Genomic DNA, 19,937 nt, shown 5'->3' with positions numbered 1-19,937 from the left:
TAAAACAGCTTTATTGCCACTTTGAACTCACATTTAACTGGTTATAGTACATGTTGTCCTCAGGGCTATTCAGCATTTTGGGCTGCTGACATCGTCGACGAGGTGTTCTCAGCTTCTGTTCAAGACAGTTTTCTGAACCTACAGTAAGATAAGACAATTTAGTTTTAAGCTGTGCCAGGTGCTGTGAACATCTCAGCGTATTTTAGTCTGTAAACAGTCCTTTCTTCTGTCCTATTTGGTCCTGGATTTATTAGCAAGTCCTATTCAAAGCAAGCACACAGAAACTTGGGATCTTTGTTTTCTGTTTTGAAACTTAGTTCAAACACAAGTTTTTAGGCATAACTTCACTTTTACTTTTATAACATTTTTTAATTCTTCCATATATCTGTATCACACAGCTTCTTATTCTTTTCACTCTTTATCTTAGCATCTTCTGTTATCTGAGCAGGAAATTAGGTATATTGTGACCAGCTAGGGATATATCATTCAGCAGCAGCAAAAATGTTTTTCTATCGTAGACAGCAATACAGCCCTTTGACTGATGAGACTTACTCTATTATCACCATTTTTATTATATAAAAAGACTACGTTTTGACATGGCTTTCTGTTTAATCAGAGAAATCAGACCGGTTTGGGATTACGCTTTCTTAATATAATTCGTGATGCACTGTAGAGTAACAGTTGCTTGGAGTCATCTGGAAAGCAGAGTTTAAAGATGAAGGAAATATTTCAGAAGGGGAAGATTCTGAAAAGAAATAACAGCCTTTTTATTTTGTCTTTTTTTTTTTTTTCATGTTAAAGAAGAAAGACATTATGGTGTGCTGTACTTTGTTTTACCAGGCATTTTCTGTGGCACATCCTGTGGATTATCAGAACAACTACTTTCAGGATAAAACAGAAGCACTATTTACTAAAAGACAGTATGGTGGGTAAGGAAAGGTCATTAATTTTTCCAATAAGATTCCCAATGTCTTTGACTTTTCTGACATTTCCCTGTTAAAAATGACAGCATGAACAAAAAGAATTTTTTGTGGCACCAAAGGAAATATATAAATCTTACCACATTTGCACTCCATACTGCATGGGAAACTTGCTCTGATCCAAAGGGACAGAACAAAGATCAAGTAGCACATGAGTTCCTTTACACACTTCAAAACTGAAGTCAATATGGCTTGTGTGGGTGCAGGACTCTAATCTAACAAATCCATTTTTAAGATCTGGCCTTAACAAACAGGTAATGTTAAAAAGGTGGGTTATCATACACACAGGTTCACAGTCTGTAACTATTGTCTTTTTCTGCAGTTACTCAGGTGAGGTAGAGGACATGCTTGAACTTGGGCTTTTTCAGCCAAATGACTGACAGTTCTAGGAGATTTTCCCTCTTTCACTGTACTTTCTGCACAGTGAAATCTGCAACGTAGTTTTTTCACAGCGAGGGACTGCAGTGCCTGTATGGAGGGGAGCACTTGTTTTGTGCCAACCATCATCTTCCCTCACAACACCTAGGACGGATGGCAGGTTAAATGGCCATCAGGTTACTGACTGGAGAGCTAAAATTAAAATCTATTTTATAGAGAAAAGTTACATTTTTCTAGTAATACAAAATAAGCTTTAACTAATATTTTTGCATTGCTGCTAAATATGATGCCCAAATCTTCAATGCTTTGTACTTCTCAAGTTCAGGAGACCTTTATATTTTTGCTCAAGAGATTGGCAGCTGAGCCTGAACCTTTGCTACATACCTGTATTGTATAAATCCAGACAAGGCAGAAGCTGTTCTGGAAAATACTGCATGAGAGTCTGGGGAAATTAGGTGCCCAAATACCGCCTGTGTCTTTGGAAAGTATTTTTCTGTAATATTTAGATACGATATTTTTTTACAGTTTATTTTTACAGTAATGTAATTCATGAATGACGCTCCAAAAGTGGTTTTTTTTTTTTTTTTTCAGTCTACCAAGAGGACAGTATGAATAAAGACTCAGGCCCTCGCAGTTTGCCAAAAGTAAGTATACAGCACACAAGTATTTAGAAGTTTTCAAACAGCACTATAACATGATGAGGTACTCTTTCTTCCTTTTACCCAAAATGTTGTTGTGGCCTGATGTTATTTTTCAAAACATCTATGTGCATAGTCTTCATTTTTATAATGTCTTTTATTCATTAGGATTCTGAGACACTAATATTTTGTTCTAGCTTTTTATCCTGACGCTTAATTATTTCTGTGTATTCCATGGGTGGTCTGCAGCTTGTGTCCAAAGGAAATACCCGTTCAGTGGGCCCATTTGTCTTAGTGTTTAGTAGCATACTACACGAACAGTACAAAATCTGGTAACATTTATCATAAACTACCATATCTGGAGAAAACTGTATTAACATGTGCTCAACACTCAGCAGTTGAACAGGCAGTTTAAACGGTGTTCTGAAATATTTAGCTTTGATGACAAACTTTAGGCCTCCAATAGGAAAAAAGTCACTTATTTTCAAACTAATAGCAGCAGCACCACTATCATTAACAGGGTGTTGTTTGTGTTGCACCCAAATTGTGCCAAGAGCCTCTGGCATGCCCAGACTCCTGGGCTTGCTACAAATTCAGAGACCAGATAAGAGAGTGCACACAGGCGCTTCCTTCAGGCTGTGCTTTAGCACCAGTTTTGAAGTAAGGTATTTGCCTCCCTTTGTCTGGAAGAAAACTTTTCTTCCAGGAAAGCAGAAATTCCTAATGTTATAGCTTCTTTATTGGTAAATCTTTTACTGCAGTGCAGAAATAAAACAGAGTAGGTAAAATTCCTTCTGCCCAGTGCATTACATCAGCTGATCCAGCCAGCACAGGGTAGACTGAGGCTCTGGGTGTCCTCCTCCTTTCCTCACTTGAACCCAGAGAGGCAGACACAAATGGGTGAGCAGGCTCATGTGGATGTTTCCCTAAAGCTACCATAAAATTGATGTTGCTCACAGTGAAAGGAATTAGAAACTGGCAGATGGGTAAATCTGTGAGAGTACGAAGTATTTGTGAGTAAACAAATGGATTGGGTTTCTATTTACTCCTCTGTTATGACTACTGGTCAACTTTTTGTTCTTCTGGCACATAAGAGCCCAAGTCAATATATCAGGACCTTGCAGTACTCAGACCGATTAAAAAGATGCATGTTTTCAACTAAATGTAAAATCAAACATTTGAGTTACATTTTTCAGAACGGGGAATTGTATAATGAGAAAATTACTTGGGAATCATCATGGATATTCAGGATATGAAGCAGACTGGGTGCAAAGCAGAAGGCTACTCAGCAGAAACAAGGAAACCATTTTATTGTTGGGTGCAGAATTATTTTAAAAAGGGGGCTGTAAACTGCAGAATGTTTTGAGAACAATTTGAGACCCTGAAAACCCACCTTACAGTGAGCAATTTGAAAAGTGTCCTATTTTGTTGTTTCAGAAGAAGGATAAGAGGAGTTTTGAAGCATTAAACACAATGACAGTGGAGGGCTTTTCACCTTTTTCCATGACATCTCTTGATTTGGAGATGATTATCACATTTTTTATGCCATATCTTATTTACATGACTTTTCTGTTTAAGAATCCATCCTTTCAACAAACAGGTTTTTTTTTTCTTTTTTTTTTCTTTTTCTTTTTTTTTCCAGAGCTGCACAAGCTGATGAACAGTAAGATTTAACAAAAGTCTTCAAAACGTTCTTTAGCAATGACACAAAGACTTTTGCACCTAGTATTTGGGCCCTGACCAGTACTTACAAAACAGCATTTGAAAAAATGTTTCTTTCTAATGAATTCCCATGAGGGGCATGACTCAGAGAAAAATCTCATGTTAGTTGTCCTGTCTGTCCTGCTCATCTTGGTATTGAAAACTTGTAGACCGACACTGGGCATGCTTTTCAGAGGAAATGCAAATCACCAGATTGTGTTCTCCACAATCAAGCTGGGATCTTCTTCAACTATTCATGATTAAGTCCTTATTCCAAAACCCCGTCGATGCTGATAACTTTGCCAAACACTGCTAATTTTTCCTATATGGTAAATTTTGCAGAGACAATGGTGATGAGGCAGCTACAACTGCATTTGGAACTTGTAAAATCCACTGATGTGAGTCAGACTGATTTAAGGTTGGTGCAGCACAGGGAGGGCACTAAACTGGATGACGTCATACTTTTAGCAAGGAATGCACCGAAGGGATCTTTGCCAACACATCAGTAATACAAAGCAGGCTGCATTGCTGACTCCCTTGGTGAAGGGCCTCCATCCACTACCACACATATTGAAGAGTGGAGCTGAGTACTCATTTTCCTTCTGAAGCCATTTATCCAAAGCAACTTTGGAAGGGATTAGTCTTTTATCTTTATGTTACAGGTGAATACAAACATAACATTACAGAAAGGGAAGTCCTTCTCTAATTACTCAGATGCAGGAAGATACATTTTATGAGGAGAAAGGGCAGCCTGGTAAAGGAAAAGTAATGGGGCCATACTTCTTATTATAAGAGTAAGCAAAAGCAAATAAAGTAGATAAATCAGTATGACCAAGAAAAATAGTAAGCATGTGTCTGATTTCCAATCTATAATATCAGATGAAACATGAAAGTGCAACCCTTAATTATAAGCAAATACTAGCACAGGCTCATGGGATCTCATCATAACATCTCAAGGTCTACATTCATGAAAATTTAAGCAATGTTTAAAATCATGTTAATTTGTTCTTTGTTTGTTTCTTTTCCTGCCAGTCTAATTTATTCCAAAAGACTTTGGTTCTCAAGCCTGGATATATTGATCATGCCTATGTAAAGCATTGTTATAGCCTGGGGAGAAGACTTTTGTGGAAAAAACTTGTCTTTGTTCTCCTTTGATAATTTATATGTATTTTGATGTTTTCAAGCTTTTCCAGTTTTGAATCATTTTTTAAGGCAGCAAGTTAACTTCACTTTTTCTCTTGAAGTCTTGGGCAAATACAGAAATGACCTCACAGACAATTATAATATGCATCCTCCTCCTGGACTGGATGCTAAGTGGGTAATTATGTGCAGCATGCTGATTTCAAGGAACAGTTATATTTTCTTCTGTGCCATACAAGTCTATTCAAGCAGAGGACTCGAGGGGCTAGTGATTCTGGCTCCCCTCATATCAGTGTTAAATGGGAGTGACTGAACGTCATTTATGCAGTAAAAAATGCTGTAAGTGAACTGGGCTTTGTGATCTTAATTACTTCAGCTTGATTTTTAAAGAAGAGGGATTTACAAAGGGCACATACTGCTGTCTGGCCATGAGCATTCACACAAACACGTCTTCTTCCTTTTCTCATCCCCATGATTCTCCACCACTTCCACAAATTTGCATCATACCATAAGTGCAACAGGGGAGGAAAATGAAAAACTTGCCCAGGAAGCAGAGTGAATACTCAGGCAGTTAGCCCCCACTGAGCTCCTCCTGCACCTGCCTGACTGCCATACTAAAACCAGCCAACGTAGCACTTTCTTGCACACTCCTGAACTGCAGCCAGTCTGACTGTAGTATAAGCATGCACTAGGAGACACCAGACCCACATCACAGGGTATTTGTACTCTGCCTGTTAAATGCAACCTGTTATAAGTGTGTCGGAAACAAGGGCAGGATAATGGCTGCAACAGTCTTCCCAGACCAAGTGCTGTAGAATTATCTCATAGCTTCACTCTTGGGACTAATGCAGTTATCAGGTCTATGCTGTACACTATAAGTATTAAATATATTACGGTAGTTCCCACACCAAAAAGATGCTGGAGGCTCATGGAAAATAAGCACTGCCTCTGGCAGATTTTAATCTCAATACAGGAGAAACCCAACAGACAACAATATGGGGTAGGAGAGAATAAAAAGTAGGACTACTTGGTGACTTAAGCAACTATGTCTCTGATATCTTTGTGGTTTTCCTTCTGAGGTCAGTGAAAGAGGAAAGAGAACACTACAGCAAGAAAAAACAGACAGCAAAAAGGTGGAAAATAAAACAATCAAGTAAGATACTGAGTAACTATGGAATAGAAGAAAAGGAAATAGCCATTAATGGTGCAGCAGTAGAACCTAACTAAGTTCTGGCATCAGAAGATTTGATTAATCTAAGAACATCAGGAGCCTGGAGACATACTGGCATATTTAATGCTATTAACAATTGTAATTCTCTCCAGGATACTTCATGCTTACCCAGCAGTAACTTCAGTATGTTCCATAAGGCATCCATTCTGTTGGTATAGTGAGATTTGGTATGACTGGGAACCATTCTTGCCACCAAATTCCCTTACTCTTCCGCTACAGAAGAGTGTCCAAGAATATTTATAGGGGCTGGGGTTCTTCATGCCGCTAGTGACAAGCAAGCATGGAAAGAACAATAAATCAGATGTTCTTTGATGAGTTAGAAGGCCTCAGCCCTTGCTTACTCACAAAATATCTTACTAGAACTTCACTCAAGTGTTTCTAAGGGAAAAGAGTTTAACAATTTACATATATATATGTATACATATATTAAAATGCTTATAAAGAGAGATTAATTCTTAGCAAATCATGCAATTCCCATGCACTCAAAGCTCTTACTTGGGTTCAGTAGGTAAGAATAATAAGCTAGATTTAATTATTTTCAGTGTCAAGTGCTTTGCAGTGTAAGTTGATAGCTCCAAATGTAGTTACTAGATTCACTGAAAACAGAATCTGGAGGGGTAAAAAGTCCTATGACAGAAAGATTTAAAATAAAAATCAAGCTTCATGATCACCTCGGATCCCCCACACAACTGTGGTGAACTAGAATTCTGTTTATTCAGATGGAGTGTGTTCATAGTGCCAAGAGCCATAGACTGCTAGGGAAATTAGTGTAGCCTCTTTGATGTCATGTGCATCCCAGAATCTGTAACACACTGCTAAAACTGTGAGCATAGCCTTTTGTTTATAACCCTAAACAGAACCATTTGAATACACACATTGAAAGAACTCATAACAGGAGCGATGCATTTTCTTCTACCCAGTGATTCATTACTTATGGCTTCGTTTTGGATACTGCAGTTCTATGCAAAGACATATGCTTTAGATCATAAAGCACACTAAGCAAATCATAAGTTCTTCAAGATGGTATGTAAAGGCTGTTTTTGCATCTGTTTGTTGCCAAAGACCCAGATGATACTGTAATTAGAACAACAAATATTTTATGTGAAATCAATCATTTAGCTGTCTCTGAACCCTGAAACAATGTCTTTTAGATACACTTTGTTGGGAAACAAGATCCATAAATAGTTAGAATCTTGGCTTTTGTTGTTTTTTCCCCTTCTGACACAATTCTGATCCTTCACTATTTGTCAGTTCTTTCAGTTTCTATTGTGAGTGACTTAACTATTGAGGGAAAAGGCAGAGATTAAACAAAGCATGCTGAAGAACTAACTGCCAGTGACTAGCACGGATGAGATTCAAACGTGTCAGTAAACAGTGTGCTTCTACAAATTTGGTCCTGGAGACATCCTCCTACACTCATTGAATATACACAACCTCTCATATGCCCAGCATGTAATAACATCTAATGGTGGGTTCCAGAGGTGAGGCAACTGGTCAACTAACCAGTCAAAGCCAAAGAGGTTTACACAGGCACAACTTTAACTTTAGAAAAAAAAAAAAACAAACATGCCAAACCATCCTGAATGACACAAGCTAGTTCTGGACAATGAAGAAAAGTTAACTGATGATTATTTTTCTTCTCCTCCTTAAAGAAGACACAAGGCAGTTGTAGGAGCTGCTTTTCGGTTAGTTCTTTTCTGAAGAGACAGTTACTGATGAAAAACAGGACATTTCAGGTATGTTGGAATTACTACATATCACAGCATATTTCATGGTTTTAGCAGTGCTGCTTGATCCAGTAACCACCAGGTGATAAGAAATAGCTATCTCACTTTACCATGTGAAGTAAGTGATGCCTCTCTTGCTCTCTGAGTGATGTTGTAAATCAATATGAGTAACTGAAGAAATTCACAGGGGAAAAACCTACTGAAAACAATTAAATACAAAGAGATCATTTCTGGATCGGGAAATCCCTGAGCCACAAACCATGCTAGGCTGGGCAAATCTCTCTGCTTGTCCTACTTTTGTACTATATTCCACGCTTTTGCTCTTGGTTATTGTCAGAGAGAAAATTAGGCTAAACATACTTGGATTAGATTGGAAATACTCTGTTAGGTTTTTGTTTGTGATGCTGGTAGCATTCAAACAACCAGGAAAGAAACTCACTCAAAATAAATCCACGCAGTCCAAATCCCCAAGAGACACCTGAATCCGAGGTTGAGGTAACACCTCACGAGATCCATACCAGAGTCTTCAATGTAAAGATGATTTCAAAGTTAACTTTAACCGCTCATGGCAGGAATGTAGTACAATGCATGCTTTTTCTATTGCACTGCACCAGATTAGCCTGAGCTTCTAGAAGGCAGAAGTAGAAATCCCACACAAAGAGGAATACAAAAGAAAGCCAGGCATTCTTGAATTCTCTGGATATGCTTATTTTCCCTTTCTGTAAGTGCTAGTCCGAGGTACTAGTTTTGAAGGACAGACACCAGGAAACCTACACAGGCACTGTGCACCCAAAGGGCTGCTATGATACAAGCTTTTCCCATCAGCAATGTATCATAGTTGAGACTCAGTCTGTTGGTGCAGTTTATTTAGTGAAGTTAAGAAAATAGGAATGGAAAGAACCTCAGGTATTTCTCATACCTCAGGAGGTATGAGAAATTTTCAAAATTGCTCAGTAACAAAAGATCCTTATAAATATCCTCAGAAATATAGCATCAACAATGGAAATATTTTTGTATAATACGACAATGGCTATTATTTCAAATAAGAATTAGGATGATGATTTAGTCATTCTGATTGATTAAATAGCTTTGGAAATGTTAAAATATCATGATAGGATCATCAATTTCAGAGATATTCTATAAAATACGGTTGGACTTGCTAATGCACAAGTTTTTAAACTGCATATTATGGATCTCTCAAGAGCTATCGTGTGCTAATATGCCTCAGAAAACTCACTGGACACTTGGCACTGGTTCATCTTGTGGATTCCAGCTAAGAAAAGCAAAGCATATGGGGAAAAAGATGAATCCAACATAAAAAGTAAACACTGTGATTAACTTTTAAAAATAAAAAGTCAAAACATTCAGTACATTAGAGACGAGTAACAAATCACAAATACCTTTCTAATACTGCTTCTCTACAAGGCCAATTGCTGAAGCTGCCAAAAATGCATCACACAAATATAGGGAGCTGGTCTCTGCAATCAAAAGTAGGGCAGGAGGCAATCTGTAAGTTCATAACTCTGTTAAAATTTTGCTCATAGTGGGCATGTGTTTCAGAGTTGCTGTCCTAGCATAGATGCTTTTAAAGGTAATTCCTCACCTTCTTCCAAACTGAAATAATAGCATTTTTATCCCATATCCTCAGAGATTAAGCCACTTGATTGACTTTGAATTCTGGACACACAGGAAATTTGTATTAATTTAGCATAATGATGAGGCGCAATAAAGGCTCTGTGGAACCACAACAGCATGGTCTCTAAGGTTTTGTTCGTTACAGAAACACAATTTGCATATCTAAAGGCTAGAAACCATGGGTCCATATTGATACAACTAGTATCTCAAATTTGAGTGTAGCAGATTCAGCATATATTTCAAAGAATAAATGGTAGAAGACCAAGATAAAACTCTCAGTAGATTTCTTCATTAAGAAAGGTTTTTTTTTTTTTTTTTTTTTTTTTTTCTGAATTCAAGGTAGTTGGCACCAGTAACTTTTAAAGGAAGTATTAAAGAAAGCTTGACTGAAAGCAAAAATACCACTAGTTAGGTATCTGCTTTCTAGTGTTGCTACAGGGACTTGGTCTGACATTTGTAAATGCTGGAAGTGAAGAAGGCATTGGCTGGATAAAGGGAACTAATGCCACTGACCTATGTGTTACAGCGATCTATTCCTTTAAGGGGGTTTTAATTGCTACAGGGATTCCTAACATTAGACCTACGATTAGTGGTGGCTCACAAGTGAACTATAAATCAAACGCAGGCCAGTAAATTCCTAGGAAGCATTTCGAAAGAGAAACTGAAGAACTATGATCTAAATATTCAGTCAATAACAGAGTTAGAAAGTAAGTAGGACTTGAGAAAACAAAACAAAACAAACAACAACAACCACGACCCTTCAGGCTTTAAAGATATCTGTGTACTATGTGAAACAGCACCTAGATTTTTTTCTCCTTCCAAATCTAAATCAGTAACTATTTACTGGTAACTTAAGCTATGAATCTATGCTATGGTAGAATGCTAGACACATTTAAAAACAAGAAGTCATTATGTCAAGACTTTGAAGCAGTGAGTTGTAGCTCATTAACTTGTACCCAGAAAAGGCAGGTGGGAGCTTCCAGTAGTATGAAAGTGCTTCCAGAAAACAGAAAAGAGGTTTAAAGAATACTGAGGGAGCTCTGTGCAGAGTTTCAACACTGGGATGTTCAATTCCGCTAAAGCAATTTAAGGCCGTGTATTTCATGATACTCAGCCACACCATCTGCAGTAAGAGAGGGGAGTGAACACAACGTGTCTGCAATTTCATCCAGTGCTACCTGAAAGCATTTAAAAGAAACTTTGGCAAAAAACTTCAGCTCATAGGAGCAGAGGAAGACATACACGTGTGCATATACAAACAGAGCGAGTTGACTTTCTGATAGTACAGCGACTTGCTTATGTGACAATATGTTTTGTTCTGAAATTACATTTCTTGACAGGGCACAGCTTGCTGTAGTATGTCAGCTCACTGTAATATATTCCCCTCTGAACATAGCCTTTGTACTTGAGTATCGCTTATTTTAAATTGGCAAATTCTACAGAATTAGTTGGAGTTTTGATTTTTCTCATAAATATATGTCTAGTTCTGGTGACTTTGATGACATTTTACTTCTCCGAGCATAATAAACCCTTCTTTACCAAAGTGAATGGTGATTTTAGGGTTCAAACTGAAGTACTACAAAGGTGGCTTTTTAAAATGTTACAGCTTACCCATTCTAGAAAAAAAGGCTCCTTCATGGTGTCTCAGTATAGAAACACATAGTTTTTTGTCACCCCAGAAAATACAGACCAAATGATTTCAGGAATTTATTTGGGAAGTAAATTTGGGTATGTTTTCCATCCCCTAACTACTTGATTTTTTTTTCAGTCCCTTTCTTATAATTCTGTACTACATTCTTGGCTAGTAATAGAGTAATATATCCCTAATGAATAGCTCGAGATACAGTAACATCAAATTCTGTTTGTGTCCTGACCCTGTACTTGGGTTTGCTCATACTTGAGCAAGCAAAGTTTGAATTAACACTTTACTAGTTACGGCGCAATAATGCCTTGTATGAATGGTCTACAAAGGACCACGAAGAGCTGCAACATGAATAAACTAGCACATTGCAAGCGTACCTGTGGCTGTGCAATGCCACTTCTCATTTATCTGTCATTTGTACCTGAGCAGTACGACCATACTTTCTTCTATAACATATCCTGCTTCTCAGTAGGACTAATTAGCTTACGCACAGCACTGCACTCATCCAGCTATACTGCCTCCAGGGTCTGATTCACAACTAGCTTGAGCAGCTTTGCAAAGTACTGGCATGCACAGTGTCAATATACCACATGCTTATAGTATGGCTTATTTTATATTAACTTTCCCATGGAGACAAAACCTAAAAATCAGCTTTAACTCTGTGAACAGGTTCATTGAAGTCTGCTGTTGAAGTAATGCTTCAACAATAATGACAATATCCTGTCCCCAGCAGAAAGGCTCGTGTCCTGAAAATGCTAACACTGATGCACATGTCCACCACTAGAATTAGTTCCTCTGAAGTTAGCCCCAGCAAGAAGCATATGAATACAAGGGAAAAAATGGAAAGTACCACAAAATCACACTGATAATAATAATTTAGAGAAATATGATTAAAATGGAACTCTATAATAGAATTTTAAACTGACCCCTTTAGAAAGGACTGTCTTAATTATTTTGATTATTAAAAAGCCCTATGAAGTAAAAAGTTAGGGGCAGAGAGACATAAGAATTCATTTTCATTTGTAGAAGATATAATAAATTTAAAAATTCCAGCACTCTTTCTACCAACACAATACTTGAATTAACTCATGAAGCAGTTTAAACTCAGTGATAATTTAGTCATTCGCTTTCTACAAATGCTCAAAAACATGTAGGAGTACTTAGGCTAATCTCTGATGAAAATTCCGTATGTTATATTCTTCAATAAAATAAGCACAAGAATAACTTTTGGTTTCATGGAAAGTATCATTTCCACATGTAGCTGATCGGCATTGTCTAAATTAAATGAATATGAAGCTGGTGGATGGACAGAGGCAAACTGAAGATAATCAGCAACATTTATGTTTTCCAACAAGGTACAACACACAAATCACTTCAAAGAACCCCTACAAAATTATAATTAAAAAAAAAATACAACATAGTGAAAAGCAAAGAAATATGACTTGTGGACTGTAAGTTATAGTTCATTGTTTGCTTTCACAAGGTAGAATGGCAGGAAATTATCTCCCTCTCGTCACGCATTTCATTTTTGATTAGGTGATTTTGCATTATTTGTAACTTCAAAAAGCAGCCACAAAAATATGAGGTGCCAAAGACATTTTTTTGTTCTCTGAAGATGCAATTTTCTAGAATAAAACTGTCTATAACACCACGTACTGCAAAACAAGATTTTCAGTTTTTACTGCAGTCACTTATGCCAGCAATCTACATGAAGTCAATGCATTATGTATAATGCATAATGATAGGACCAATTGTCTTTAAAATAAAAGTTATTATTTAAAGACATATTTTTACTACTATCAACCAATAACACACATTTGTTTGAAACAGATTATTGTTCTGTCAACATTATGTTCATTATGTGTCACCATTTTGTTCAGAAGAATCCATGATATAAAAAGGGCTGGATTATTTATACAGAATCATGTATCTTTCTTTTTATTGCTACAATATATAGTAGAGGTTACACTTATGCTTTTTCTTCATTTTTATTTTATTTTATTTTTTTTCCGTTCTGTATCTCTGCTGTTAGGATTTCACTTGGACAGTTTATGCAGAGATAGCCAGCTGGTCAAAGAGGTGCTTCTCCTGCCATATTTAGCCTTGGGGCCCCAAGGTAGGCTGCAAGCAGGCAGGCTGCACAGAGAGAAGGAGCCTGTACCACTTACCACTTGACAGTGCCAGCAAAGGACTAACGTCCTCACCACACCTGTCCTTTCTATTTACCTCACTCCTGCTGATAGACAGGACTACGATATCTGTCTGTTCATATAGAGAACTTGCAACATCAGCCTTGAGAGGAATGAATTTCCCAGTCATCTCTGCTGAAGTGTTAAATTCAGATGTCTAATGATGATATTTTAAACTTCATCGTTACTTTTGTCACTGGAGCTCAACACCCACAGGTGAAGGATAGTGAGTTAGTTACCTTACAAAGAGCTGCATGATTTATTGCTCATTTTACGCAAGAAACAGTAGCAGCCTGTGCCACTACGCAAGGAACACTTGAGTCCTCATCACTAGCTGTGAATCTGGGCCCACAGAAAGGAGACTGAGCCCATCAGAGTTCATCCTTGTGATGAACACTGTGGTAGGAGAGTGTTCAAAGGGAACAATGAGGTGAAAGAGCACACCTAGTTACCTTTTCAAGTTTGATTTGTGAATGCGGAAAATAGTCAGAAGTAAATGTTTTACGTGCTGTCACGAATCACTTAACTGAAGAGGAGCAAAATCTTGTACTTCATGTAAAACCATAGGGACCAAAACAGTAATCCTGCCTGCAACTGGGTTTTTCTTCTACTTTTAAAGAACGTTGGGTATTTTTGTTTGGAGTTCCTCATGTTTAAAGAGAGACCTGTATGGTAACATTACATGACATGCTGAGCTGCATGTTGCAGCATACGATGCTGGTTTTCACCTTTCAGACAGCGTAACAGTTCTCATTCACTGGGTATAGCTTACGGCAGCCTGGGGATAAGAAGTGCACTGTTGCTGCCAAGTGTAACTAAGATGGCATCCAGCCGTATTTCTAACATTTACTAAAGACCCAAACTATGGCAATTTAACTTGGTATCCATAAGAAAAATGTAATTATTGTCCATACTCAACAAGAAGTCAGTTAGTAACACCACAAGTGTTTTTTTTAATGGTATCCAAAAGTCTCTTCTAAATTACCAGCATTTGAACACGAGAAACTATTACAGTAGAGTACAAAGTCAATAAAACGATCTCACTAGACTTGGCAACAAGCATAAGCAGTTTTATCTTTAAAAATAGCCTAATGCTTAGTAGTATAACCTCCAAATTAAGTTTAATGGGTGAAAATGATTAAAGATTTCTGCAAGGTGTTCCTGCTTCTTGGCCATTAGCATGTCACATCAGGATAATTTAAATCTCCTTTCAGTTCTGGGTACTTGAGATCACAGCTCTCCTTATTTCGAAAGGGGAGGGATTTCCACCTCTGTAGAAGAGAAGCATTCCAGTCAAAACTCTTCAGCAAGTGCTGTGGCCAGACAACTGTAACCGCACCCGAGTTAGAAGTTAGTCAGGCTTCCTTCTTATTCATGTGTTTCTTTGCTAATACTAGAATTTTAGAGCAACAGAAACTTTTTTGTGTGAATTCAGGTCATATTAGCTAACAGTTTCAGCTGAAATTACATGAAAAAACTTCAGAGATGTTGAAACAATTCATTCTGGCATCTCAAAAACAAAACATTTTGATTTTGTCACAAGGGGACTCCCTTCCCAAAACAGAGGAGGTAGTGCTGCCACCCCTGATATCTAAAAACTCAGTGATTAGGCCATGTTCTTAGGTTGTGAAAGATGTAGCTTCAAACACCTCCTTTAACAGATTTGGTACAGGGACTTGAACCCAAACATCAAGCTTCTCAGGAGAGTAACCTAACTGCTGGGCTAGAAAATATTCTTAGGTAAGTTTTTCTCAGCCTCATTTGTTGAAAGTGTCCCACTTTGCATAAAGTACTTAAATATTCATTGAAACGGAGATTGAAAGCCAGGTGCTGGCCTGCTTTTCCTCTGACTGCTCAAATTACCACAATCTTAAGTCATTCACATGCTCTCTGTTTCTGTGGCCTACTTACAATTTAGTGTACATTCCACCAATGGGAGAAAGGGGAGAAAGAAAAATGCTTTCTTCTCCAAACTTCTACATCTGCCTTTGGCATAGCCCAGGCCAGTAAAACTACGGATTGGTCAAAGTTTTGTAACTTACCTTCAGAAGGACAGTAGTATGGAAGGTAAGAAATGATCATTTTCCAACACGTAAAGTAGTTAAAAATAAAGCAGTTATATGACAAGAAACACTATTATTTAAAGGAGAAAGAAGTGAGACATCTGCATCTATTTGTATCCAGTGTTTATCCCTATTGGCACAATTAATAAAAGCTATGCATAAATCACATGAAGTTCATTAAATCCACTGGCTCCGGCTGCTGACTAATTGGTAAATACACACTTGATAAAAATGTAAAATGTGTGCCAACTCCACATTTTAAAACTGGTTTCTAGTTAAGATGTCTCTGCTTCCCAGTTGCTTTTCCAACAGAGCTTGATTTTCATGGTTATTGGTCTTAGAGAAACAATGGTGCTGAGAACTGTGCCAAAACATCTTCGGCTCTAGAGGAGGAAAACAAAAAGGCAGCTCTATTGAGTTTACCGAGACCGAAGAGCTAGCTATTCTGTGTCCAGATTAATTTTCTGATGTAGCAGCGTGTCTAAGGCCTGCTGAAGTCAGCTGTGAATATTTCAGCAGAATCTTTCAGGCACTTCAAATCCTTTGTGAACGTAGCCTTTAGCACTTATTTCTGCAATGTTGCACTCAACTAGTGCTACATGAAGGTATCATTGCTCAATGAAACTTTGAGTGAGTTAAATCTGCCAAATTGTATTAGATTACAATTTGAGGAACTATACAGGCCTATGCCTGGAGCAGACAGAGTCTGACACTGCTGGAATTACACACAAATGAAAACTACTTATGAAAAAATTGATGGCTGTGTGATTGGCTGTGTCTGGAGCCATCTACCTCAACGCATCCCTTCGTGCATCTCCACTCTCAGGCAGTGTGAATGAAGCCTTTGTACCTCTCAGCCCACTATACCCTGCTTTCAGAGGAGCCATGAGGAAAAGAGGCCAGCATCCAGCCAGCCACAGATTTTTTTAGATAGGGAGCTCAGCAAAAGGCTTTAATACTTAAAATGTTTTTTAACGGATCTGTGGAAAGCCCCATCTGAAGGGTCTCCTTGCCACCATCACTGATGGCTCTGATTGTGGAAGGCCTGCCTGACATCAAACAATCCCAGATGCAGAGGGGCCTTGGGAGCTAGCCCAGCGCTTTGTCTGGGCCCAACCTCAAGTTTTCTGTATTTACATTTTTTTCCAAAACATGATTTAGAACAGATGTTACTGGACACCACAGCTCTCCTCCAGGGTTCGGGCAGAAAAATCACAGCAGAAGAGGGAGATACAGAGCTGCTCAAGTTATATTACAAGGGAATATTGATCTGTACTGCAAAGAGGGGGCAAATTCTGTCCATCTCCAACTTCAGTTTAATTAGACCCATGTGCAAACATCCTTGCTGGCTTCCTTCTAGTAAGGCTCAAACAAAACACTTGGTTTGATTGTGAACAGCCTTATAACCAAGTGGACTATTTTAGGTTAGGGATGGTTTAGAACCATCTCTGCTTGTATTCTCTGTCCCTGACACTGACTTTGACAGTGCCTGAACAACATATTCAAAGCACTTGCCTCAAACCACACTTATGGTGTGCATGTTTAAAACAAAGGATGAAATAATGTTGACAAACAGTATTACGAAATTGATACAGCTTTAATAGTGGCTTAAAGAAAGAAATGGGAATAAGAAACTCCCTTCTTCTCTAGACAATGGGTGGTGAAATGAGCTGTCCGCAATGGAGGGAAAAAGCTCAAAAAGAAACATTTGGAAACAATACAATGACATATGGTCCCATATGCTGAATCTATAATGCTTCCTAATTCCTTCAGGGTAAAATTCACCCTTTTCCTGAACAAATTCCAAGTAGCTGGGATTTGCCTATGAGGACTGAAGGAGAGAATAAAATTTGACCTCTATATGCATACAGACAAGACACATGGCTGTGAAGCAGCTTCTCTGCAATTGCCATCTTACCCACTGATTGAAGCACCACTCAAATTCTTTCCACCCTTTTGTGGGTATTTATAATTGCTGATGCACAGGCTCATGTGCATCATGAATGCTTCCCCTGTAAAGTGCTCCCCAGTGCAGAGGATGTGCTCAGCTTTCTGAATCAAGGTGGTACAACAGATTAGCTGGAGTTGCTTTAAAATCTTATACAGAAAGCTGCATGTCAGTGCCAATAAGGCATGCTCACGACACTGTTTTGAATGAGTTTTGTCCTGGGTATTATCTGAGCTGACTCTGAGGTTCTACTTTGCTACTTTAGCTGCCCAACTGGCTCAGCTCAAGAATGCTGTACCAAGAAAGCTGATCTACAGCAAATATGGGAGCCTAGCGAGAAAACCTCTAAACATGAGGTACTGCATAACCCAGGCTTTGAGGAAGATTCTTTACTATATTAAGATGCCTCTTCAGACAGAGTTGAAGCTGTTGGGAGAGTGAGCACCTTACCTTACAAGCGAATTGGAGTCATAACCCTAAGGAAAGAGAGGAACCTTCCTATGGAATTAGTTTCTACTCTATAAGAAGTATCTTCTAAAACTAGCTCTACTCATTTGGGTTCAACTCTACGTAGGAGAATTCCATTAGCTTTTTTTATTTTTCTTCTGTAAGGCAGTTATGAAACCATCCTGGAGATGGATATGATGGGGGATTTAGATCTCTGATTCCCCCACTAAAAACAGCTAAGACCTTTTGAGCCCGTATGCAGATTAAGAAGTATTTGACTCAGTTTCTCCGCCTGAAGGACAGGGACAAAGGCTATATGGACAAAAACTAAAAAATACAAGGAAGGATGCAGAGAAAGTTTAGGTCCAGAACAACTATAAACTCCCAGAATAAACTTCTGCCAAATAAGTTTCTAGAAGGCACTAAGCTTACCTTAATGCTGAGTTTTAATACTTGAGATAGAGCCAACAGTACATTGTAAACATACCTAACCCAGGTACTACACATGCTATGCTACATGAATGAAAAGATTCTTTGGGAAATTCTCCTATCCTGAAGAGAAGAAATTATTATCCCTCTTCCAAATTAAAACAACCAGTTACCACTTGCCCTGCCCTGGTTCTGAAAAGGGCAATGGAGGCTTCTCCTTGGCTACTAGAAACCTTTCAAAAGCTAAACCAAGATGTGGCTGAGAAATGAATGGTATGGGGAGGGAAGGAACATTAAGTCCTGTATTTTTATCTCCAGAACTACTCATTCTGATAGTTATTTGCCTCTGTCTCTTTGGTTCTTGTCTTTGTAGGTCAAAACACTTAGGGTCAGGCACTATCTCTGTTTATTTGGTGTGCATGACACCTCTATCAGAACGTGAATCAGCATGAGTAGTGTGTCAGCCCATGTTGATGATAAGAGTGACGCCTGCCAGTCTCCCCCCCCCCCCCCCGGTGGGGGAGACATTAACACTACTATTTATTTATTTTTTTTTAAGAAGAAAAAAAACAAAACAAATGTGAACTTGACACTCTCACTAGACCATCACTAGTGCTTGGAAAAGTCATCTCTCTTCTCATTTAATATTTAGAAATACTTAAGAGTTTGAGGAAAATATTTTCATGGAATGTTTGATGTAAAAATGCTTGAAGGCAGATAGATTTTTTCAGTTAACATTTCAAAATTGCTTCAAGACTGGATGAAGGATCTGATGAAATGCTTCTATGTTTTAATTTTCCAGATGGAAAATGAAACTCTATTTAATATTTAAAAGGTCTTTTACAAAATACACAGAACTATTTAACACTACCTGGGTTATTCTGCAGGAAAGGGAATGGAAACAAACATGCCTGAATATACGTCCCGGCAGCCACTCTGCAGTTCATTCATCAGAAGACTTTGGTGAACGTAATCACATCCTTCCTTCCAAGGGATGCCCTTCCTCACAGAAAGCACAGAGCCAACAGATTCTTGTCAAATAATCTGAATAATGATTGGGAAAAAGAAGGATCAACTCACCCATGACAAAGCTCATCTTCTAGATGGACTGAGGCTGGTACTTGTCTGAAAATACCCTTAGATTGACTGCAAAGCAGCAGTGTACAATTACTGCACCTACCTAATATTTCCTGGAAGAGGACAAGAAGCAGATAGGTCTACATCCCTTATAGACCTATAAGGTCCATATCACTCATCATCTGGCTGATCGACTAAGTTGTCTTTACATGCAGCTGGTAATGTTTTATATCAATCTCCTTTCACATTCTTTCTTTAGTGACTGCCCTTTTTGTCTTACTTAATTTCCTCTTGCATTAAGAGGGCAGTTTCTGGATAACTTAGCTCCATGCATGTGTGGAATGACTGATACCTGTTAGATATATCACTGCACCATTTACTCTAGAATGGACTAACACTTTAAAAATGGATGGTAGGTTGCAGAAGAGCTGTCATTTGTTGATTCACTAAAAAACAACCTTGTCTTGACCACTCTGATCCAACAACAGCAGATGCTTTATTCAATCTTCACATTGTCCTACTGCCTTCTACAGTAGAATCACGACCACCTTAAATCAGGAAGATGGTCCACTGATCACAGTCTCTTTTCTCAATGTAGAGAGGACAAGATTTGCTCTGTCGTGATGACTAATTGCTGTTATTTACTACAGAAAGACATGGACCTACTTGAAAAATTAGGGTTTGAATAGTTCACAAGACAGTGAGAAAGAAA

General features: G+C 38.3%; 1 protein-coding gene across 3 annotated transcripts in view; it reads right to left on the bottom strand.

Annotated features, from left to right (window-relative positions):
- MYO3B (myosin IIIB) overlaps window positions 1–19,937 on the bottom strand; it is a 197,205-nt gene that overhangs the window by 2,900 nt on the left and 174,368 nt on the right. For all 3 annotated transcript variants that reach the window (XM_027462191.3, XM_027462192.3, XM_072040919.1), the window contains one exon: window positions 32–138. In XM_027462191.3, the coding sequence (XP_027317992.1) occupies window positions 32–138 (107 nt within the window). The remainder of the gene's footprint in view (window positions 1–31; window positions 139–19,937) is intronic.

This window comes from Anas platyrhynchos, chromosome 7, assembly GCF_047663525.1.
Source record: "Anas platyrhynchos isolate ZD024472 breed Pekin duck chromosome 7, IASCAAS_PekinDuck_T2T, whole genome shotgun sequence".
In the NCBI taxonomy this organism is placed as follows: Eukaryota; Metazoa; Chordata; class Aves; order Anseriformes; family Anatidae; genus Anas; species Anas platyrhynchos.
This window is presented reverse-complemented; position numbering and strand designations above follow the sequence as displayed.